Source organism: Emys orbicularis, chromosome 6, assembly GCF_028017835.1.
Source record: "Emys orbicularis isolate rEmyOrb1 chromosome 6, rEmyOrb1.hap1, whole genome shotgun sequence".
Taxonomy (NCBI): domain Eukaryota; kingdom Metazoa; phylum Chordata; order Testudines; family Emydidae; genus Emys; species Emys orbicularis.
Window position 1 is genome coordinate 77906399 of NC_088688.1, and position 25420 is coordinate 77931818.

Genomic DNA, 25420 nt, shown 5'->3' on the forward strand with positions numbered 1-25420 from the left:
TGTACATAGTTTAGTCCTATTCAGTGTCTACTCGGCGCTTCTTGGCTTGTCTCTTGTATTCATTAAATGGAGCATCTCTTGTCACTGTCCAGCAATAGTCTGCAAGCATTGATGGGCTCCATTTGCCCTGATAGCGTTTCTCCATTGTTGCAATGTCCTGGTGAAATCGCTCGCCTTGCTCGTCGCTCACTGCTCCGCAGTTCGGTGGAAAAAAATCTAGATGAGAGTGCAAACAATGTATCTTTAGTGACATGTTGCAACCAAGGCTTTTGTATGCCTTGAGGAGGTTTTCCACCAACAACCTGTAGTTGTCTGCCTTGTTGTTTCCGAGAAAATTTATTGTCACTAACTGGAAGGCTTTCCATGCCGTCTTTTCCTTGCCACGCAGTGCATGGTCAAATGCATCATCTCGAAGAAGTTCACGAATCTGAGGACCAACAAAGACACCTTCCTTTATCTTAGCTTCACTTAACCTTGGAAATTTTCCACGGAGGTACTTGAAAGCTGCTTGTGTTTTGTCAATGGCCTTGACAAAGTTCTTCATCAGACCCAGCTTGATGTGTAAGGGTGGTAACAAAATCTTCCTTGATTCAACAAGTGGTGGATGCTGAACACTTTTCCTCCCAGGCTCCAATGACTGTCGGAGTGGCCAATCTTTCTTGATGTAGTGGGAATCTCTTGCACGACTATCCCATTCGCAGAGAAAACAGCAGTACTTTGTGTATCCAGTCTGCAGACCAAGCAAGAGAGCAACAACCTTCAAATCGCCACAAAGCTGCCACTGATGTTGGTCATAGTTTATGCACCTCAAAAGTTGTTTCATGTGGTCATAGGTTTCCTTCATATGGACTGCATGACCAACTGGAATTGATGGCAAAACATTGCCATTATGCAGTAAAACAGCTTTAAGACTCGTCTTCGATGAATCAATGAACAGTCTCCACTCATCTGGATCGTGAACGATGTTGAGGGCTGCCATCACACCATCGATGTTGTTGCAGGCTACAAGATCACCTTCCATGAAGAAGAATGGGAAAAGATCCTTTTGACGGTCACGGAACATGGAAACCCTAACATCACCTGCCAGGAGATTCCACTGCTGTAGTCTGGAGCCCAACAGCTCTGCCTTACTCTTGGGTAGTTCCAAATCCCTGACAAGGTCATTCAGTTCACCTTGTGGTATGAGGTGTGGTTCAGAGGAGGAGGATGGGAGAAAATGTGGGTCCTGTGACATTGATGGTTCAGGACCAGAAGTTTCATCCTCTTCCTCTTCCTCGTCTGACTCAAGTGAGAATGATTCTGGTGCATAAGGAACCGGCAGTCCTTCTCCGTGGGGTACTGGGCGTATAGCTGATGGAATGTTTGGATAATGCACAGTCCACTTTTTCTTCTTTGACACACCTTTCCCAACTGGAGGCACTATGCAGAAGTAACAATTGCTGGTATGATCTGTTGGCTCTCTCCAAATCATTGGCACTGCAAAAGGCATAGATTTCCTTTTCCTGTTCAACCACTGGCGAAGATTTGTTGCACAAGTGTTGCAGCATATGTGTGGGGCCCACCTCTTGTCCTGATCTCCAATTTTGCAGCCAAAATAAAGGTGATAGGCTTTCTTAACCATAGTGGTTATACTGCGCTTTTGTGATGCAAAAGTCACTTCACCACAAACCTAGCAGAAGTTATCTGCACTGTTCACACAAGTACGAGGCATCTCTGCTCACTTTGGCTAAACAGAAATGTGTCCCTTTGCAAAATCAAACACTGACAAATAAGAGAGCACGACACTGTATGATTTCTAGAGCTGATATAGGGCAATTTGTTCAGCAGAGTGATGTAAGTTTCGTTATGATTGCATCATCCATGACTTCTAGGAATAACATGATGCAATTCATATCATGTATGACGCAATACCAGCTTCAGATTGCATCATTCATTGTTTTGCCTAAAAAGCAAGTACTGTCCAAACCCAGTCATAGATTTATTCATAGATTCAGTCAAAGATGTATTTTAGTCATTTCTGGTTTAAATTGAGATCCCTTCCCTTCCCTTTATAACTCACTTATCCTCCGCCATTCCCAAGTCAAGGGTCGTATATACTGACCCAATAGCATATCTTGAAAACTAGAGCCAATCAACAATTTTAAGCATCATTTTCGTTCTCAGTGACCCAGAATTAGTAAAGTTTGACTACATTTATTTCAGAAGCATTTTGGCTGTAGAGCAGTGTTATCAATTAATTGGTTACTGACGGACAAATTATTGATCATTCACTTATTATCTACACTAGCCTTTTAAAATACAATAGACAAGCTAAACATTCCATTAAGACATTAAGTGGAAGAAAAACACTCAGCTGATTTTGCAGTGGGCTAGAGAGTTAGTACTTGGGAAGGACCCCAGACTTAATTGATTCATTTTACATTTTGGATGTGAGATCCCCAGCTTCTTGCTGCCAAAATGTTAAGGGCTGTTATAAAGAGCTACAAATTTCCTTCAACCCATGTAAATGTCTACATCAGTTTGCTTTTTCATGGTTATCATTTCAAAGAAAAGAGACATAGACATATGACTTCTAGTAAAAGATTCTGCTTCATGGTGACCAAAGGAAAATTTTGTTAACAAGGGGCTTTCACAAAACTATTCCAATGCAACGTTTAACAACACAAATATAGTATAATGTGACTGTTTTCTTAAGTTTTTTTTACAACCTTAGTGAAGCCATAGTCAGCTTACTGAAATTGGAAATCACTGTCACACCATCAGATGGTTAGTTCCTTATGATCCCTTCTAATCCAGGCATGCTATGTACATTTCTACCAAAAAAATCTTGTTTTAAAGACAAGAAATTTATAGGAGTAGATTATGGAGGTAGCAAATCTCATCTCAGTAGTTCAGAATAAACTTAGTTTTTGTATGTAAACACAGTTTTATAGGAAAAATACTTTTATGGTATGGCACATGGAATGTTAATATTAAAGGTACTTCAAGATAAATGATTGGCTGAGTGAGAAAGTACCTGACTGTAGTCCAGGGGTTCTCAAACTGGGGGTCGTGACCCCTTACAGAGTCGCGAGGTTATTACATGAGGGGTCGCGAGCTGTCAGCCTCCACCCCAAACCCCACTTCACCTCCAGCATTTATAATAGTGTCAAATATATATTAAAAAAGTGTTTTTAATTTATAAGGGGGGACACACTTAGAGGCTTGCTGTATGAAAGTGGTCACCAATACAAAAATTTGAGAACCACTGCTGTAGTCGATGTACTGATTCCCATTAGGTTAGTTTTTGTGTTTAGCTTTATTTGGGACAAACTTGTATAAGTGGTTTGAACCATTAACCTTCTTTCTTTAAATGTATACATTTGTCATAATATGTACAATTTTTATACCAGGAGGCTGGGCCCTTGGTATTGTGTGCATTATTAACTAGGCTAGTGTAGTATTCACTTTTACTCAAAACATTTCTGTGGGGCTGTAAATTTATACAATGGTTTATAGAGAAGACTGGGTATTGTAGATGAGTCACTAGGAACACAATTATCAGAGGGGTAGCCATGTTGGTCTGTATCCACAGAAACAACGAGGAGTCCGGTGGCACCTTAAAGACTAACAGATTTATTTGAGCATAAGCTTTTGTGGTAAAAAACCCACTTCTTCTGATGCATGGAGTGAAAATTACAGATGCAGGCATAAATATACTGACACATGAAGAGAAGGGAGTTACCTTACAAGTGGAGAACCAGTGTTGACAATGCCAATACAGTCAGGGTGGATGTGGTCTATTCCCAATAATTGATGAGAAGGTGTCAATACCAAGAGAGGGAAAATTGCTTTTGCAGTGAGCCAGCCACTCCCAGTCCCTATTCAAGCCCAAATTAATGGTGTTAAATTTGCAAATGAATTGTAGCTCTGCAGTTTCTCCTTGAAGTCTGTTTGTGAAGTTTTTTGTTGTTGAAGGATGGCTATTTTTAAATCTTATTGAATGTCTAGGGAGATTGAAGTGTTCTCCTACTGGCTTTTGTATGTTACCATTCCTGATGTCTGATTTGTGTCCATTTATTCTTTTACATAGAGACTGTCCGGTTTGGTCAATGTACATGGCAGAGGGGCATTGCTGGCACATGATGGCATATATCACATTAGTAGATGTGCAGGTGAATGAGCTCCTGATGGTGTGGCTCATGTGGTTGGGTCCTCTGATGGTGTCGCTAGAGTAGATATGGGGACAGAGTAGGCAATGGGGTTTGTTACAGGGATTGATTCCTGGGTTAGTGTTTCTGTGGTGGTGGTTTCTGTGGTTCCCTCTCTTGGTATTGACACATCCTCATCAATTATTGGGAGTGGACCACATCCACCCTGACTCTGTTGGCCTTGTCAGCACTGGTTCTCTAGTTATAAGGTAACTCCCTTCTCTTCATGTGTCAGTATATTTATGCCTGCATCTGTAATTTTCACTCCATGCATCTGAAGAAGTGGGTTTTTTTACCCATGAAAGCTTATGCCTAAATAAATCTGTAGGAATACAATTACAAATACTTGTTTGGTTAGCTGCTACCTTTACAAATAAAATCCAATAGAAACAATAAATAGAAGTAATGTTACTGATGTGGCAGTTTATTTCTCTGCTTGTTGTCGGTGCTTCCAGTCTGTTGTGTTTTTAAAAGAAATTCCTCACATTCCCTTTTTGCATACAACAAGTAAAATATAGCTACTTTATTACAATCAAGATGAGTGATGTGGTACTTTTGATGAGTGTGCTTCTACTTGATTCTTCCTTTTTAAAGTTAAAATTAACATTAATTCCCCCCCCCCCCGAATTTTATAGAGCTTGTTATAGCAGGGTTTGACTCTTTAGATTATAAATACACCTTAAAAATGCAATGACTTCAGAATTCATTGTACAAAATGATTATTATAGTAAATGTGGCCCTCTAGGCTAGTCTCTACTTCAGGTTGTCTTGTCTAATATAGGTGGAACCTAAGCCAAATTTAGACTAAAAAATGTGGGTTAACGCTTGTCTGTCTCAAAATGGATATAGCCCTTTTCTGTTTTGTTCTACTTATGGTTCTAATTTTGCAAGGAAATTATTAGGCTGAGTTTGGGCCATGAATGAAAAAATGGGCTGCTTTACTTTGAATGGTCCTCTACAGTATGTGCTAACTAATTTCCTGAACAATCTGTTCCATCTTGTGTTTTGCTGTGATGCTAGGAGTTCTCTTCCCACACATGAAGAGCTGTGTATGACTTGAAAGCTTCTCTCTCACCAAAAGAAGTTGGTCCAATAAAAGTTATTACCTCACCCACCTTGTCTCTTTGGGCCATGAGGCATTTTAAAGAGAGCTGATCTGAGCTCTTGAGCTCCTTCAGAATGTTTTTTACCTTAAACAACTTTCACAATCCTTAAACTTTTTAAAAAATGTATGGACAAAATTTTACTTTGCCGTTATTCTTAGTTTCCTTTGCTGCTACTGGAGACTTTTATTTTTATAACAGCTTTCTCCATCCTGTCAACTCCTGTTCTTCAGCAAAATTATAATCCTGTCATCATATTAGTCTCTTGCTATGGGAATTAGTTGTCTTATTTGTGGGAGCACAGTACAGGCTGTAATAGGAGCTCAGTGGATTTTTGCATACATAGTGTCTTGTTTGGTCCTATAACTTTAGTTAGAGGTCAAATAATAAAAGATGGGACATGAGCACAAATTACATGGTTTAATACACTGTTAATTAGCAAACATGGTAGAAACACTGACCATATGAATTTAAGATAGGTTTGAAAGTTTCCCGTAGAACCACAATGGTTAAATACTGTGTAGGTGAAGGGGTGGGAGTACAGAAGAGAGGAATTTTATAGGTGTAGTATTCTGGCCTAATCTGACAGTTTGGATTTTTTTAGTACAAGGCAGTAATTCTGTGAGGAAATTTTTTGATAGTGGTAGGATGCAATATGAATGTTGTAATTAGCAGCTGCATACTAAGATTGGTTTTTTGGGGTTTTTTTGGTATTCAATTAAGAACTCTGCAGTTGTTGTAAATAGTTATTTACCATCTTAATGTAAAACAAAAGGTGACATTCCATGCTAGTTCTGTTCTAAAATATGACGTGAGGTTCATTTTCTTCTATAGTCAGATGAATTATGTATTAGTGTGACAAGAAATTATGCAGTTACGCTGCTGAAATAGTAAAGTGGAGTTGAAATAAAATTATCATTGGCAATTTATAAATAAGTTACTTTTTATATTTGTGGTGGTATATACCGTTTCATTAGCATTAAGACCTAAATTGAGACTGAAATGACCATTTTAAAAGGGTTTAAATGCTTTCTATGACAGGATATTCTCTATAGATCTTAGGATAATTTGGACTGACTTGAAAACCCAAGAATTGTACAGTTCTGTGTTCTAACTTTTAACCTTGTAAGGGAAAAAATAGACTACAAAACTGTTTGTGATCGAGTAAGGATTATTGACTGTTTGGATTGGGCCCTTGATAGATGCCCAAATTAAACAAGCCATGAAATAAATTTTTATTACAAGTTTAAATAGCCTATAAACCCTTTTGCTTTAAAACATTTTTCTTCTATTCATTTTAATATGCACACTGATTACAAGTATAGTGAATAATAATACCTAATTCTTGTATAGTGCTTATGCAAATATATCTGCTAGACAGGGAACCACCTCCTTGCAGTTTCAACATTGTGCTGACAAGTTTGATGGATCCACCTTTTGAATCCCTAGCTACATGTTCCCTCTTCCATCTAGCCATCAAAACAGCCTTTTTATTAGCAATAACATCTGCTAGGAGGGTGATGGAAATACAAGCACTAATGGTAGGACCACCTTTGCACTGCATATATGTACAGGGTGACCTTGGGACTTCACCTGAAGTTCTTGCCAAAGGTAGTTTCGGGCTTCCCTCTCAACCAAACAATATTTCTACCTTTTTTCCCTGAGCTTTTAAATCAACAGAAGGGAAGGCTAAGCTTCACACCTTAGATGTATTTAGAGTGCTCTCCTACCTTGGCAGAAATAAGCCATTTTAGGTGTCCTCTAGATTCTTTGGAACCTATGGTGATAGGATAAAATGTCAGGAAGTATCAACTCAGAGACTTTCTCATTAGGTTTCTACATATGTTAAGTTTTACTACAAAATAACCAATTTAGACGCACTGTTGAGGGTTACAGCCCCTTTAGCAGAGCTCAAGCAGATTCTACAGCCTCTCTGAGAACTGTTCCAATAATAGAGATATGTCGGACAGCTACCTCAAGTTCAGTACATACATTTACACAGCATTACTCTGTAGTAGAAGCATCAAGATCTGGTGCTCATTTTGGTGGGGCTGTCTTGCAATCATTCAGGTAGACTCCTAGTACCCCAGTTCTCCCCCATCCCCAATCTAGATCACTGCTTGTGGTCACCAACAGTGGAATATATATGGATAGGCACTCAATGGAAAAATTACAGTAACTGTGGTTCTTTGAGAAGATGTCTATATATTTTACATGATCCACCCTCTGTCCCAGCTACTGTGTAGTATTATAATACCTGGATTCTGTACTGGCAAAGGAAGAGGAATAGTTAGGGTTGCTCGCCCTTTATGGCTTTGGTTGGAAGGCCTGAGGATGCTCGAGCACTGGTGCAGTTCCAATAGATGTTGGCCAAAAGAATCTGAGCTCCAGTGCATAGGGAGCATGCACACCAACAAGTGGAATGTATAGACAACACATCTGCAAGAACCCTGGTTACTGTAAAGTAAGTTTCTCTTATTTCTATGGAAGTCCTCGGAATCTGTCTCATCCTGTTTAATCCCCCTCTCCCAGAGCTAAATGACGCTGCTATCCTTCTTGTAGTCAAGGGCCATACGTGACTGCATGTATGTACTATCTGTAAGTGTAGTTCTCTACTTGGCAACAGAAATTTTCCTCCCTACTCCTACTGTGCAACCTTAGGACAGGCGACTTAATGAGGAAGGGTTAGTAGTAGGTGCACCTTGAAGGCAGAGGGTGAGTGAGATGCCAAAGAGGATGGGTATGTATGAGAGTGAAAAGGGAATGGAGTGGAGGGCACTGGGGCCTCTGTAGACATAGGGAAAGACTTGGAGAGGCTCCAAGCTACTGCAATGATCAGGAAATCGGGCGGAGGAGTTGAAAGTTTATAAAAACTGTAGATAATTTTCTAACACAAAAGGTATTATACCCAACATGAGAGGACTCTATTTTGTACCTATTTATAATGGATAAAGATGAATTGATAGTCGCTGGACTGGAAGTTAGTTGTGTAGTGACCAGTGGTTATGATTTGATTACATTGCATATGGGCAACTTGAGGATAGATCCATCCAGTAATGCATATACTTGGTACTTCAAAAGAGAGAACTTTCCAAGGCAGAGGAGATTTATGAGCAGGATTAATTATGAGGCCAAAACTAAGAAAAATGTGAATGAAAATGTGCAGTTCTTGAATAGTTTATGACATAGCCCAAAAGCCAAAATTTCACAGTGAAGCAAGAAGGGCAGCAATGACTGAAAGCCCATACTGGTTCAGTAGCAAAGAGAAGGCAGGAATTGGACATTTTTTTTTTTAAAAATGTAGCAAATAGAAAAAAGAGGAAATAGCAATCAATATACATTTCAAATTCTGAAATGCAGAAAATTGATAGGGGAAGCTGAAGACCTGAGGGGAAAAAAATCTGAGTGGCAGGAATAGGGACCACAAAGAGTTTTTAAAAATGTTAGAAACAAAAGAAATCCTAGCAATGGCATAGGCCTGTTTAATAGATGGAGATGGTAAAATTGTTAATGATGTGAAAAAGGCATAAGTCTTTTTATTTCTGTTCTGTATTTGGAAAGGAGTAGGGTCATGTACTTGTATCCCATGAGTATGAAGAAGTACTTTCCAGTCTGTTAGTAACTATGCAGGATGCTAACATTTACTAGGGGTAACCATTTTGAAATTAGCAGGTCCAGGTAACTTGCTCCAGAGAGTTCTAAAATAGTTGGCTGAGGAGATCTGTTCTGCTGATATTAATCTGTAATAAATCTTGGAATACCATGAATATTCCAGAAGAGTGCTAATGTTGTGCTAGTATTCAAAAAGAGTAAGTGGGATGACATGGGTAACTATAGGCTGGTTAGCCTGACATCAGTCCCAGTCAAAATAATGGAAATACTGATATGGGATTCAATTGAAAACTAAACAATAGGAATATATTTTAATGCCAGTCAACATGCTTTTGTGGAAAATAGGTCTTGTCAAACCTGATTTAATTCTTAGAGATTATAAATTTGGTTGATAAAGGTAACTGTATAAATGTATTAGACTTTGGTAACTTTGGTAGACTTTGACTTCATGCTGCATGAAGTTCTGATTTTGAAAATTAGCAATATACAGCACAATAAAATACACCAAGTGGATTAAGCACTGGCTAACAGATCCCAAAGTGTTTGTTAGTGAAAAATCCTCATCAAATAGGGATGTTGCTAATGAGGCTCTGAAGGCATTTATATTTGGCCCAATACTATCCAACATTTTCATCAATGATCTGAAAATATAAAATCACTGCTGATAAAATTTGTGGATTACGTAAAAACGGAGGGAGTGGTAAATAATGACAGAACAGCCATGCAACCAAATGCAAAGTTGTACACCTAGGAACAAGGAATATACCCCATACCTACAGAATGGGGAACTCTGTCCTGGAATGAACGGACTCTGAAAAAGGTTTAGGGGTCGTAGTGGACAAGCAGCTGAACATAAACTCCTAGTGCGATTCTGTGGCAAAAACAGCGAACGTGATCCTTGGATGTATAAACAAGAGTAGTGAATAGAAGTAGAGAGATGATTTTTATCTCTGTATCCCATGGCATTGGTGAGACCAGTACTGGAATACTGTGTACAATTCTGGTATCAACATTTTAAAGAGGATGTTGACAAATTAGAGTGGGTGCAGAAAATAGCCACCAACATTATTTGAGGGCTGGAGAAATGTTTTACAGTGAGAGACCTAGAGTTCAATCTGCTTATCTTATCAAAAAGAGGATTGAGAGGTGACTTGATTACTGTGTATAAGTACCTTCATGTGGAGACAATACTAAAGGGCTTCTTTATTTAGCAGAGAAAGGCATAACAAAAACCAATGGTTGGGAGCCAGATAAATTCAAATTGGAAACAGGCACAAATATAATAGAGGGAGATTAAACATTGGAACACATTGCCATCTACCCTGGTGGATTCTCCATCCCTTAATGTCTTCAGATCAAGACTGGATGCCTTTCTGGAAGATACGCTTTATCCAAATGCATGATACTGGACTCAATATAAGAGTAACTGGGTGAAATTTAATGGACGATACAGAGGAGGTAATCTAATTATCTATCTGGTCTTAACTCTGAGAATCTATGAAAAAGGCGGGTGTTATAGGGGAAACCCAAAAGGTGGGTTCAAGTGGTGTAAAGGAGGCAGCTGCTGAAAGGGGTAGTTATCAAAGCTTGCAGCTCCACAAAAGCAAATTACTTGAGATCTGCAGTTGCTCACCAACCAAGTGGCTGGCACAGCGGAATTCAGGGTTAATGATTGACTGTAGTGAACCTGAAAAGGGTTATGTAGGATTTGGAAGACCGATTTTCATGGTTGAGTCTTAAAGTACAGCAATTAAAAATCAAGAGTATCCCATCTCCATACACAAGAGATGCTTGATGCATTGTCTGACTAAAGGAAAAAATTGTAATTCTAAAACAACTTGTTAGAGTGACTGCTTCCGGTCTGCATCGGAAGTCTGAGCTGCTGCGGCGCGCGTGTGCGGGCTGCTGGTGGTAACGGTTTCTTTCCAGTCTCTCTCCCCGTCTGTGGGCTGAGGCTCGCTCGCTCGCGGCCATGGCGTATCGCGGGCAGGGCCAGAAGGTGCAGAAGGTGATGGTGCAGCCCATCAACCTCATCTTCAGGTACCTGCAGAATAGGTCCAGGATTCAGGTGTGGCTCTATGAACAGGTGAACATGCGGATAGAAGGCTGTATCATTGGTTTTGATGAATCCATGAACCTGGTTCTGGATGATGCAGAGGAGATACACTCAAAAACAAAAGCAAGGAAACAGCTGGGTCGGATCATGTTAAAGGGGGACAATATTACTCTTCTACAAAGTGTTTCTAACTAGAACTTGTCATTCAGAGGGTGGAATGCACTAAAGAGTGTTCCAAACTAGAATTTTCAGTTAATGTGTGGGGTGGACTAAATGTTATTATAAACAAGAGTCACTGTGCTGGGAAAGTGGATGGCGTTTTGAAAATAAAAACTCCAAATGAGCCTGATTTGAAAAGAGTAAAAACTTAGCTGATATCTTTCCCTACCTTTGATAGTAACATTTTTTACATTGCTAGAATTATGTTACAATTGAAAGTGGGAAAGGAGGTGAGAAAGTAATCACAATAATGGGTTTTAATGCCTCTCACTCATCCCTTTTCACTGCTAAAAACTCTTTGGTGGACCAGCATAAATGTACCAATAAACTTTTCTAAGTACTGATCTTAGACTAGTGATCAGTAAGAAAAATTTCAATTCTGGACTAAAAAAAATCAGAGTTCATAAATCTGATTTATTTTGACAAGTGTACTGTAATTTAGTTTTAATTTTTGATACTTTACTGTATATTAATATACTACAGTATTTTTTGTGAAAGTAATGAGCTCATTACAGCTGCCTGCTATTAATCTATGCTGAGAAGTGAGTTGTGACTATCAAGATTGGAGGAGAGTTAAGGGATTATCAAAATAGTGATGTTGTAGGGCATATTTCTCCCATTTATCTGCAAACATTGAGAAAACAATACCCCATTGGCCTCAACAATAACTTTTACCCATGAGGGCTCTAATTCTCAGTGCAGGTAGTCATTCCAAATGGGAATTCTAAAACAACTTGGGCTATCTTCACTATTTAATCTAAAAACTTTCCCTATTATAATCCTTTTATCAGTCTCCTTAAATTGAACCTTCAAGGTCAAACAAATAGCTTTCATTCTTGTATTCAGATAACTTTAAAGTATGTGGTGAACAGTTCAAAAAAAGGAAATGTGCAGCTCAAAAGGATTTTTCTTTTTTACATAAGCTACAGGAAACTAAATACAAAGAAATTGAAATGCACTAACATATAAACATGAACCAAAACATGATCTGCGTTATTGGAGTTAAATGGTTAAACCTTTAAGTCAACAATTATAAACAAGTAAAGAATATTATAAAATAGGCTAAACATAAGTTGAGTATTTAAGAACATTATGTTCAAACATAGTTAATGCTTACTACACATGCAGCACTACGCTTTATGGTCAGTACTCTGTTGTTATAAACACGTAATAAACCACAGCCACAGCAACTGGTTGCTTATGTTCTTCCAGGTTCGTTATGGTAGGCTGTCTGATCATTTGCTTACATAATCACTACTATACTTTCTGTTTACAAACAAGGATCTCACAAACTTAGAGCTAAGACTGCTGAAGTAATTGGTGTAATACTTATGCAAAATGCATAGTCAGTATTAGCTATAAGAAGCCCAGAATGTCACCAGATTCAATCATCATTGGGATTTGTGGACTGTTATCATCCAGTTTTTAAGTTCTCAACCATTTTGATTTAATGGATTACATGCATGCAACAGCAAGCCATGTATCTATGCCATGCCGAGAGTCCTAGACCATTGTGATATCAAAGGTAACTCAACCAGTAACCACCCTTAAGAACATAAGAATGGACATACTGTGGGTCAGACAAGTGGTCCATCTAGCCTGGAATCCCGTCTTCCGATAGTGGCCGGTACCAGATGCTTCAGAGGGAATGAACAGAACGGCAATTATCGAGTGATCCATCCCCTGTCATCAAGTCCCAGCTTATGGCAGTCAGAGGGATGGGGACACCCAGAGCATGGGGCTGCATCCTTGACCATCTTGGCTAATAGCCATTAATTGACCTATCCTCCATGAATTTATCTAATTCTTTTTTGAACCCAGTTATACTTTTGGCTTTCACAACGTTCCCAGCAATAAGTTCCACTGGTTGACTTTGTGTTGTGTGAAGAAGTACCTCCTTATGTCTGTTTTTTTAAACCTGCTGCCTATTAACTTCATTAGGTAATGCCTGGTTCTTGTATTATATGAAGGAAGTAAATAGCACTTCCTTATTCACTTTCTTCACCATTCATACTTTTATAGACCTCTATCATATCCCCCTTAGTCATCTCTTCTCTAAGTGATCAGTTCCAGTCTTTTCAATCTTGCCTCATATGGTAGGTGTTCCATCCTCTAATCATTTTTATTACTCTTCTCTGTACATTTTCTAGTTCTAATATATTTTTTGAGACGGGGTGACCAGAACTGCACACAGTGTTCAAGGTGTGGATCAGGGCCGTCCTTAGGATTTATGGGGCCGTATGCAGTATTAGTAGGCGGGTGCTCCTATGCCTGACAGCAGCCTGGTCTCGCAGCCCGGGGGGAGGGACGAGGCAGCAAGGATACCGAGCTGCCTGGCCCGCCTCACGTTGGCGGAGAGTCACAGTTCCCTGCAGAGACCCCCGTACCTCCCTCATGCAGAATGCGTGGCGCCTGCACATTCGGCTCTTGAATGTGGCCCCTGCCTAAGGACACTACAGTTCGCACTGGGTGTGCGGGAGCCAACCCGCTCTTACCTGCTGTCATGGGCAGTAGGTGAAGCTGCCGCTTGGGGAGGCTGTGGCCTCACCCGTACTCCACCCCTGCTCTGCCCCAGGCCCTGCCCCCCCACTCTGCCCAGGCCCCACCCTTTCCCCACTGTCTCCCTTCTCTCTTCCCTCCCTGTCCCTGCTCACCCCCTTCCAGCCAAATCCCTGAACCCCAATGAAGCAAAGGACATTAGAAAGAAATTGCAGAAGAGGTTTTTTTTTTGGTGTCCCCCTCCCCCCAAAAAAGAAAATGGAACATGTTTTCAACTGCATGCCAGATGGTGAAGACTGGACATGCAGAAGGTACCTAATTAAAAGCGCTAAATTTGGGAATAAAAAATGTCAGTCACAGGTATTTTGATATACCCTGAAGTTTGTCAGAGATTTATTTGCAAAAACTTCGTAGTAAGGGCAAGTCTGCTGTCCTGCTGAATACAACATTAAATATTATGGAATACATGATGCAGTTCTTCTCTGTTTTACATTTTCCTAATCAGTATTTCTAAGCTGATTTTATATTTTAAATGTACACTTAAGCCTTCATAAAGTAATCATTCCAGATTACTACATATTTAACTCACTGAAACAAAGACATTATTTTAAATTAATCAGTCAAAGAGATTCATAACAATATTCATTGCTTTTAGAAAAAGGGAACACTAATTTTCTTTGTGTGATCTCCATAACAATAGACGTGTTTATGAAATTTCACCAACTTTAAAAAATAGGTTTTCAAAGATTTTAGGTGTAACAAAGGATGTTATATCTTACTAAGGTATTGATTTTGCTGGAGGGTTCTCTTAAAACTAGTTCATCAAATAGAAGTAAAGAAAGGGAAACTCGTTTGTCCAGCTATCTGGAAGGAAAGGGGTGTTGTCCCTTTAAGGTCTCTCTTCAACAGGGGGGTGAAGGGAAAAAGGGATGGACAGAAAGGACAGGAAGACCTTGGAGGCAAGTTTTTGTCTTATAGTAATTTAAATTAAAATGTGTGTTTTAGATAAGGGTGGTCTTTTGAAGGATTTATTTAAAAACTATATGTCTGGAGATCCAAGCATTTAAGGCTAAATATGAATACTCAGACTGTGCATCTAAAAATCTATGCAAGGATTTTTTAGAGATGTGATTTTTATAATCTTAAGCAATCTTGTAATGAAATATTTTTAAAGCAAATTTTAAACTAAGGTCCTGTAGACTAACCTGTTCTGAGTAAATATTACAGTAATGCAAAACTGTTTTTATCAGTTTTATTTGAGGGGAGGGATAGCTCAGTGGTTTGAGCATTGGCCTGTTAAACCCAGGGTTGTGAGTTCAATCCTTGAGGGGGCCACTTAGGGATCTGGGGCAAAATCAGTACTTGGTCCTGCTAGTGAAGGCAGGGGGCTGGACTCGATGACCTTTCAAGGTCCCTTCCAGTTCTAGGAGATAGGATAGGAGTAAATTCAGAAACTGACAGTATATACTTAGAGGTTGGCAAATGCTTGTTAAATGGATTCATTACCACTTGAATGGCTCTTTAACAGTTTCACTGTTGTGCTAATACGTCTGGCAGGCTGAAAGGCTTTTTCACTTTTAAGTTACTAGATCCCCTCCTGAGGAAGACTCACCAGGCTGCAGCAGCTAGCTGAGGGAGCCTGCAGGAAGGGTCAGAACATGGATAGGAAGAGGGCAGCGGGTGGACACTAAGACCCAGGGGTGCCCCAAATTTTTGGGTGCTCTACACAGCCCTGTATGCTGCGTAGGGACAGCCCTGGTATGGATATACAATGGATTTATATAGTGGCATTGGATATTTTTTGTTTTATCTATCCCTTTCCTAGTGGTTACTAACATCCCATACTGTGCAGCTAATTTGTGCACAACAATTTCATTGGCTGCATGAAGGAGACTGCACAGATGGTGGATTATTTGGCTTAACTGCCAGACCCATGAAACAGCACAGGGTTTCACATACTAGTTTGTAAGCAAGAGAAATCTGACCTCAGCTCTACATTTTAAAAAATGAGTCACTTGTAAATTAATAAAACTCATGAACATTAAATGAATTAACTTCAGATTTCTCCAAAATTCAATCTTTGTCTTTAGAATAAGTGATGTTGATCACAACCGATATTACACTTGTCTGGTCTAAGAGGGATTTAAAGCCTGTTTTTAACTGGAAAAATGGACACATTCTTATTGTATAGTGTCTGCCAGTGCCTCCATAACATTGTGAAGTAGAAAAAAAAGAGTTATGGACATGTTTTGGCACATCTCCCATGCACGTCTGCCATTGTTAACTCTGCCTACATACCTGACAATGCAGCCAAGCAAATTCCATTCTACAGCTGTTTCCTTTGTAACAGCATGTAGCTGTAGAAATGAACTACATAACTCTAAAGGAAACCCAAAAAACCTGCTAGTTTCCATAGATTTTTCACAAGTATTTTGAATGCCTTAAAAATATTACAAACAGATTGAAAAGTAGTATTTATGGGCAACAAAGATGGCAATGGAGATGAACAATTCCTGAGACATTGGAGTTAACAAATCTCTTACTTGTGATCCAGTGAGGATAAAAATAGTTCTGTTTTTCACTGTGGTGGTGTACGCAACAATATTTGTTAACAAGATGTATCTTCAGTTCTGAGAAGTGTTAAAACTATACTAAGTACTTTGTGGACCATCGGTTTCATTATTCACAACTTTTCTTTTCCCCGCCTTCGACCCGTTTGCTTGCAACAGTTTTACCTTGTGCTAAACATTCCTCAGCTGAATGATCGTTATGGAATGTTCAGTTGCTGCATTTTTTGTTAGAAAAAAGTACTTGATGAGAAAAATGTGTTAGCTTTTCCAACTTTGCACTCTTGTATGCACATATACAGAAATAGACAGTTCTAAAGGTATACTGTGTTCCTTGCCAAAAACATGTTCCCCTTGCATGTCAATTTGTCCCATTACAGTTACTCTTTTTTTCTTTTTTTATATCTCCAACTGTCGGTGCTTCCTCTTTCTATAAATCATCTGGCTCTCATTCTTGGATTTCTGCACCTACAGGTCCATTGGATAAGCCAGAAGTTTGGGTTTGGGTTCCAGAAAATGGAAACAGACCACTTGAAATTTTGAGTTACGATATCCTTTTGCATATATATAAAGCCATAGACTTGGGTCTGGTCTATAAGCTAAGGGTATGATTTTTTTTTTTTTTTTTTTGGTCACTGCAGTAGTGTGTGTACAGTTATAATGGTATAAATGTACCTTATGCTGGTATAGCGTATTCCCTTTCCCTTATGTAAATAAGCTATACTGATATAAACACTTATGTATTGGTATAACTGCGTCCACACTAACTATAGCAATCTAGATAAATTGGTACATTTGTGAGCTGATAAAGCCCTTAAGTGTCTTCAGAAGGTGGAACAGCAACCAAACTGGTTTGCTGTTATGGTCTAGCAAAATGGTTCTCACTACAACCACCAGTAACAAGCAAAAAAAGAGGAAAGATGCTTTCAATGGGGCACGTATGGAGGGTGGCAGCTGCTTCCACTGCTACATTTGTGGCACCCACAGTCATGTACCACCCACCCACACCCACATGCAAGGGCCTGCTACAAGGCTAAAGACCTTTAAGTGTTAGACCACCTGCAAAGGATTGCTGGATTTTAGTCGCAGGACAGCTATTTGGCCGGTTGTGGGTTCTGGGTCAGAAAAGATGGGTGCATAGTTAAGACACCTAAACAACCTTAGTTCTATCTTGTAGTGACATCATGAGGAAAAAATATGAACACTATCTAATGTGCCTTTAAAAATCAGTTTAATTCTAGATCACAAGCACTAATATGCAGCAGTCATAATTGTATGATTATTGTGTGACATCACTACAGGGCAGATTTAAGATTGCTTTGATGCCTTAACAGCATTTTTATACCTTCACATGTTTGGGTTTCTTTTGAGTGTATCCTTACCTCTAAATTTCATGGATTTATAATATTTGTTCTTGGGATAATTACATAATCCCTTTAATGGATTTTTACCTTTAATTACTGATATGTACTCTCAACTGTAGCTCCATCTTTATATAGATTTGTCTGTGAAGATGGTAAAATTTTCCAGGAACACTATCTCTCTTAAGCCACATGTTGGTCTGAATTTTTTACTTACTGTTGAAAGTATTAGTTAACAGTACTATAACTGAATGATTATAAAGAAAAACTTTTATCACTTTGTGTATATTACAGTACTTCATGCATAATCTGTTTTGTAGTTTCCCATGTGTAGTCAGTCATTTTTATGCTTTTTATGAGTCTTTAACAGAGTGACCGACAAGAAAAAACATTAAATAAAATAGAAAAATGTTACTATAAAATCACAAAAATTAGCAACAGAATTTGTGAGCATTTATAGTACATGAGTTAAAGTAATTTTTTAAAAAAGAATCTTCAACTAGATTTCAAGTAGACACGAGTGTCCCTTCCCCAAACATGTTCGTTGTACCCAGCTGATGATCTCTAAGGAGAAATATGAGCATGGCTGCATTACTGCTCTGGATAAATCATACTAAGCTAGAAAACAAATTATCTTTTGAGAATATTAGATATATAGATATTTTGAATCAAAATTAGATATTTTGTATTCTTGTATGCCAGTACTCAGAATTCTTTTTCATCTAACAGCTTTTTAATATAGTGCTGGTGTCTGAGATTTGGGATCAAAGCAATAAATTTGGGTATATTCTACGTAATACTTAAGTGAGAATAATGGAGGACTTTCTTCACTTCTAGTCTCAATGCCTTGACAAAGACTATGTTAAAAATCCCATAAAGAGTTAAATTGAAATGCCAATAGACATTTCTTATCAAATTTACCACTCAAACATAGAAAGAATTGGAAAATGATTATGTGCAGTACATTTTGAATACAGTCTCGGTTAACATAAAAATAATCCTATTAGCATCCCAGTTTTTGAGTTCGCCAACATGCGCTCTAATTGTAGATCCCAGGAAGATCTCCAAGAAGTGCAAAGGATCATGTTATTTTGTTACCATCCATAGAGTCTATGTACTATTTTTAGTACCAATGAGCTGAAAAGAGATATGAACGAGAGGGAGAGAACAGTATAAAGTTGCCAAATAAGCTGTAATTACAGTTCTGTAAGTGAGAGTGAACAGCATTTTAAAGTATTAAAAAGCGGTTACAGTCTTCATTTGATTTCTAAATTTATTCTATCAAATGTTTCCATTCAGAAAGTACATTGAGTAGTTAATTCTTATGTGAATCAGTAATTTAAGGTATTCACGTGGCCAATGGAAGGTGGTCTTGTCTACACTGCAAACTTCTGCTGGCAAAGATATGTCCGTCAGGGGTGTGAAGAAGTGTGATCCCCAACTGACACAACTGTGCCAGCAAAAGCCATTATGCCAGCCATTATGTAGTTGACAGTTATACCAGTAAAATAGCAGTTTGCTTATATAAGCTGCATCCACACTAGGAGCACTTTACTGATATAGTATACTGGTATAGCTATACTGAGAAAGTGCTTTTAGTGTAGACATGGCCAGTAATGCAAACTCAGTAACAGATTTTCTCAACTCAGCACATAGGGTTTTATTAATGTAACTGTGTTACTTCCAAAAGATACTTTTATGGCTACGGTACTGGATGCTGTTTTGAGAAACGCACATTCCTGTGTGTGTTTTCCTTTAATGTTTCTGGTTGAGTGAGATGAAGAACTCTAGTAGTCACCAAAATTAATTATTTTTAGATAGCCTATAATAATGCCTCATGCATTCTACCTGGCATTAATGGAAAAAAATAATAGGAAAACTGGATGCCTAGATAAATGCACTTTTTGTTTTTAAGTTATCCTTCTGCTAGTCAATTTCCTACAGATTGTAGTAAAAGATTTTACTAAAATGGATTTTTGTAAAACAAATAGGACTTAATTTAGATACTAAATGTCAAAAGTGAGCAAGATCCATGCAACTAAGACTTGCATCGTGTATATTAAATTCATAATGTTGAAGAGATATTGCCAGAACACATTTGACTTTAAATTTGGGTTTTGTAAAAACAAGGTTTGCAAAAGTCAAAATGTTTCCATGAACTTAAATAAAAATAAATCATTGGTAAGGTTTTTCTAACAAATATTCCCATATATATTTTCAATCCAGCATTGCTATTTTGTGCTAGTGCGTAAGAAACCAGAAATGAAATGGATTAGGTATTGGCTTGTTTCTTCCTGTCTTAAGCTAAGAGAAATGCAAAATATAATAGCATAAAGTTTAAAGTTTAGTTCTCCAGTTTTAATGATGAAAGATGATGTTAACAGCGTAATAGGATTACCATATTTCCACAATCAAAAAAGAGGACACTGGGGGGGGGGAGCCCCGCCCCGCCCCATCCACTCCCTCCCACTTCCCACCCCTGACTGCCCCCCTCAGAACCCCAATCCCCCCTGCTTCTTGTCCCCTGACTGCCCCCTGCTGAGAACCCCCCACCCTAACTGCCCCCCCTAGGACCCTACCTGTCCCCTGACTGCCCCGACCCTTATCCACTCGCATGGGTGGCAGGGTTGTAGAAATTTTAGTGGTGCCCAGAAACCCCCCCCCCACCTGCCTAAGGCTCTGGGGGGAGGAGGTCTGGGGTGCAGGTCCTGGGCTGGGGATTAGGATGCAGGAGGGGTGCAGGGTGCAGGTTCTGGGATAGAGTTTGGGTGCTGGGTGCAGGCTCCGGGCTGGGGCAAGTGGTGGGTGTGCAGGAGGGGGTGAGGGGTGCAGGCTCTGGGATGGAGTTTGGGGGTGGGAGGTGGTGCAAAGGGAGGGGGTGCAGGCTTTGGGAGGGAGTTTGAGGGCAGGAGGGGGTGTGTGGGAAGGGGGGAGGGGGTTTGGGATGGAGTTTGGGGGTGGGAGGGAATGCAGGGGTGAGGGCTATGGGTCTGAGGATGAGGGGTTCATGATGCAGGAGGGGGCTCAGGGATGGAGCAGAGGATTAGGGTGTGGGGGGATGAGGGCTGGGGCTGAGGGGTTTGGGGCATTGGAGAGGCTCAGGGCTAGGGTGGAAGGGCAGGGTAAGGGCAGCCTGTCTTCCCATTAGTGGATGGGGGACGCTAGGACCCGGGGGCAGCAGACAGCAGTTGCTGCTGGCTCTGGCAGTACAAGCAGGCAAGGGAGAGGCAGGCAGGGAGGGGGGGACCCCACGGGGGGGGACGCGCGGAGGGGGGGTGGCAGGTGGAGGCCGGCGACCCATCCAACACTCCCCCGCTCCCTGACTCCCCCCCCCCCCCCGACTCCCCTTACCATTCTGGCTCCACGTGTTTGCAAAACACGCTGCCCGGTGGGTCAGTTTGTGTGTTACACAGGGCTGCAGGCAGAGGGAGGGGGGAGCAGGGGAGGGCTCTGGCTGCTGGAGGCCAATGGGAGCGGTTCAATCAGCCCAGCTGCCCAATCAGCAGCCGCACTCTGCATGGAAGGGAGGGAGGGAGGCGAGGGAGAAAACCCCCCCGGACATTTTAACCTTGTTACCAGTTCCTCCCGGACAGCTATTTAGAGACGCAAAAGCCGGACATATCTGGGGAAATACGGACAGATGGTAACCCTACAGCGTAAAAGAAACTAAAAAAAATAATCATGGTTAGGTGCCTAACTCCCATTGTTTCCCATTGAAAATCCCACTAGGCATCCATCTGCATATTTAGGTGCCTGAATACCTTTGAAAATTGGTAGAGGGAAAATAAGCTTTCCTGCTTTTTCAGCTCCCAAGTGATTTCTAACTAGTCCAGATGAAGGAAGTGTTCTCTGCACCTGCTAGCTAAACTGAAACCAAAAATAATTAAGGCAAAACCTTTTGTGCACAACAGCAATTGAAAGTACTTAACATTTAGAAAAATGTAAATACCATCATTCACTCTGTTGTAAAGACTGAAAATAATAATATATTTAATGCAGTACATGAAATTGTGACCTGTTATAAAGCCTGAGTTGACCTCAGAAATTAAGTATGTTTTTCCCTTGATTTTTTTATGTAACTAAAAAGAGCAGCACCCTCTATCTCCTTATTATTTGAGGAGGGCTCATTGACGCAGTACATTTTATTTATGTAAATGATTTTAATAGATTATAATGTTTAGACCTTAACATAGCTTGTCAGAATTTCAAATTAAATTTTAAACACACTTATTTTTAAAAAAGGAAAATGTATTCGAATTATATGAAAAATCCAATTTAAGAAAATCAGATTTTTTTTTGTTTAAAAAAAATTTACTTTTATCCATTCTGAACTAAAGAACAATAGTTGAAATAAAGTACAGTTTCATGAACTGAATCTGCACTTACTGTCTAATGTGTAATGGGTAGTGCTTGATTTTTTTTTTTAAAAAAGCTTTAATTCTTTCAAAATTGTCAAATACCTAGTTTCCAGAAGAAGCTATGAAATGGATACAGCAGGAATAATGAAGTTAACTGCTTTAACACTAATAATTTTTCATACAGCTTTAATATCAGTTTTTATCAGACAGATACGTTTTAAAGTGTAGATCCAACTAATAAGCCTTAAAATTAATATTGCTGTAAGCAAGAAATAAGGTATATGTTTACATTTAGGTAAGTACTCTATAACTAATTATATATACATATTTTTTCTTTTCCAGACGGTATACCTCAGGTTTACTATTTTGGCCCTTGTGGCAAATATAATGCCATGGTGCTAGAACTACTGGGACCTAGCTTGGAAGACCTATTTGACCTGTGTGATAGGACATTTTCTCTTAAAACCGTTCTTATGATAGCTATACAGTTGGTAAGTATAAATATATCTGAGTTTATATATATTTAATAATGCGAGTGTGTTCATTAGACCAGTATGTGGACAGTCTTTGTAGTATAGATTAAATACCAATTTATCTGATAAAGGATCTATAGTATACAATCTGTTAAATTGTGTTGGCTGTATTGCAGTCCTTTAAAGGACACACAACAATGAAGTATTATTTAGTTGTCATTTTTTTATGTGCCATAATTTTTGCCTTAGTCTTTAAGGACAGTTGCATAAATTCAGTATCTGTTTTGAAGAGCTCATTTAATTGTAGCCTAAAGTCATAAAGCTCAGTTTGACACACTCATTTCCATTAGAATAAGCAGATTAAACTCTTAAGTAACATAGGCATTTGCCATCTTACACATTGTCTTAGTCATAAAATTAGGAAAGGGCAAAATACAAAAATGCACGGTACAAGCAAAATTGTTTAAATGGAAAATTTGAGGTTTTGAGGCATTTTTTCTGAGTAGTCTGCCATCAGACTAGATTAGAGTAAAAGCCAAATAATATTGTTTTTATTTTCATTGGCGCAGATTTATATTTACTAAGTAATTGCATCTTTTTAAATCCAAATATATAGTGCACCACTTTTTTTTTTTCACCATGGGTAAAAAATTTAAATGCCATCTGTACATTTTAAATGCCAGTATTTCAGTAATAATAGCATTTAAAATGAAATAATCAGTATGAACATGTTACTTAAATGTCACTGAGGAGGGGGATATCCATTTTATGGCATGAATGGCAAAGATTCCATTCATCAATAAAGACTTATAACATCACAAATGCAAAATCATTTAACAAGCATTCTTTTCCGAATATAAAAATGGTTTTCAAACCTTAATTTATACATCTAGGAGGAAAGCCATATTCATATTGGCGATGCACTGGCTAAAATTTATATGTACAGAACATTGCATGTCCTTACAGATCCTTGATGCTGATAGCAAGACAGTGTAATTCCAGGTCTTAGTTTCGTATCCAATAATGTGCACAAAAATGCATTCAATACAGCTTGCTCACTGTCGACTTTACTTTGTTTCTTTTTTTGTGATTCATATGAAGCTGTAAGTATAGATTTTTTTTATATGCAAGTGGTGGAGTGTATTTTCCTGTATACACGTGCTCATGTCCCATCAACATTAAGTGGAATTTAGGCATATGTTGAGAGGAAAACAGTTGTCTATAGTTTGTTTTAAAGGTGATAAGACATCCATATATATATATATATATATATATATATATATATATATATATATATATATATATATAATAAGCTGATGTAACAATACTTGCTTGCATCTACCACGCTTTCTTGTCGTAACCTGAAGCTTAAACTAAACTCTGTCCTTTCTTCTCTTTAATAAAGATTTCTCGTATGGAATATGTCCATTCAAAGAACTTGATATACAGAGATGTAAAACCTGAGAACTTCTTAATAGGACGACCAGGAAACAAAACCCAGCAAATTATTCATATTATAGATTTTGGTTTGGCAAAGGAGTATATAGATCCAGAAACAAAGAAGCACATACCATATCGAGAACACAAGAGCCTTACAGGAACAGCTAGATACATGAGTATAAATACACATTTAGGAAAAGGTATGTTTGCATTTTAAATGCAGAAACAAAATTCAACAAGTATACTGACTTTGTATGAATTGGTATTTACTTCTGAATCATCCAGTGTGCAGATTGTTAAAGAAACAAATTCTAATCCGTGCTCATCAAAAACTAAAGACTTATGCACTGAATCACATTGTTATTAAAACACTATAAAAATAGGATTCTCTTGGTTCTAAAGTCATCCTACCCCATATCATCTCAGATCATGATCACATCTGTTTACAAATATTACAGTATGTTTTGTCGTATGGAATGGTTAGATAACAAGGGTGGCCAAACTTCCTGACACCCCCCCCCCCCGAGCCACATACGACTATCTTCAGAAGTTTGAGAGCCAGGGCACACCTGCTGGGGCTCAGGCCTTCAGACCCGAGACTGGGCTTGGGGTTTCAGTCGCACTCCTGCTGAAGCCCTGGGAGCCCCGGCAGGTGCGCCTCACTGGGCAGAAGCCTCGAGTCTCCCCCTCCCCGCTAGGCAGAAGCCTCAACCCTATCACCCACTGCAAGGCAGAGGTCCTGAGTCCCCCCCAGTCTGGTAGATGGAGGCTCTGCGAGTTGCACTTTAAGGGTAAAAGAGGTGCATGTGGCTCACAAGCCACAGTTTGGCCACCCGTGTTATATAATGAGGATGAAGTATGTGTGATTAACTTTCTTTTCAAAATGTGTTTAGAAATATCACAATTTTTGTTGTTTTTTAACTTACAAAGTGAATATATTGGGTGTGAAAGGATTGAAGTTCTCTAAATGCAATAATAGGTACAGCTTAGACAGCAACACTACAGGATTTCCATGCTATCTTGCCACTCATTGGCGTCAAAGGTAGTTCTAGTTTTGATGCCGATTCAGTCCTTTGCCCTTCTGCTCAGTAGGGGTGTGTCAGTTACGAAATGAACACTTTCCATAAAGAATTGTACTCTTTGATTAAATTAATGTAGGTGACTGAAATACCTGTATATGGTCACAGCTAATTTTAGGTATTAAGGATTATGCATTTAAGATTTTTTTTATTTTACTTGTGTTTGAGCACACCATAATGTACAAGGAAAGAAAAATAAAACTTTAGGGGAGCAGTCCATAGTACAGAACCCAGCTATTAATGTAATGTATGTGTAACGTACACAGATCCAGCAAACAAAAGTAATCGAAATCACATGACTAGCAGAGACCGAACATCCAGCGTTGTCTGAGAGAGAGCTTCTTCAAGAAGTAATATTGAAATAACCTATGTGACGTAATTAACCTCTGTCTTCCTGAACACATTCTTAAATGTTATCTAAAGGGAACCTGTTGCACATAGACACATTAAGCCTTTATCCTAC

General features: G+C 39.0%; 2 protein-coding genes across 3 annotated transcripts in view; both read left to right on the forward strand.

The window, feature by feature from the left end:
• CSNK1G3 (casein kinase 1 gamma 3) overlaps window positions 1-25420 on the forward strand; it is a 141765-nt gene that overhangs the window by 59623 nt on the left and 56722 nt on the right. For both annotated transcript variants that reach the window (XM_065406893.1, XM_065406894.1), the window contains exons 6-7: window positions 22308-22456; window positions 23844-24078. In XM_065406893.1, the coding sequence (XP_065262965.1) occupies window positions 22308-22456; window positions 23844-24078 (384 nt within the window). The remainder of the gene's footprint in view (window positions 1-22307; window positions 22457-23843; window positions 24079-25420) is intronic.
• Window positions 10786-11331, forward strand: LOC135880357 (small nuclear ribonucleoprotein E-like). Its single transcript, XM_065406626.1, has one exon. It carries the CDS (start codon window positions 10878-10880, stop codon window positions 11154-11156), a length of 279 nt encoding a protein of 92 aa, XP_065262698.1. The 5' UTR covers window positions 10786-10877; the 3' UTR covers window positions 11157-11331.

Excerpts from the sequence above, each read along its gene's own strand:
- LOC135880357 (XM_065406626.1), top strand. The coding sequence starts at position 10,878 with ATGGCGTATCGCGGGCAGGGCCAGAAGGTGCAGAAGGTGATGGTGCAG.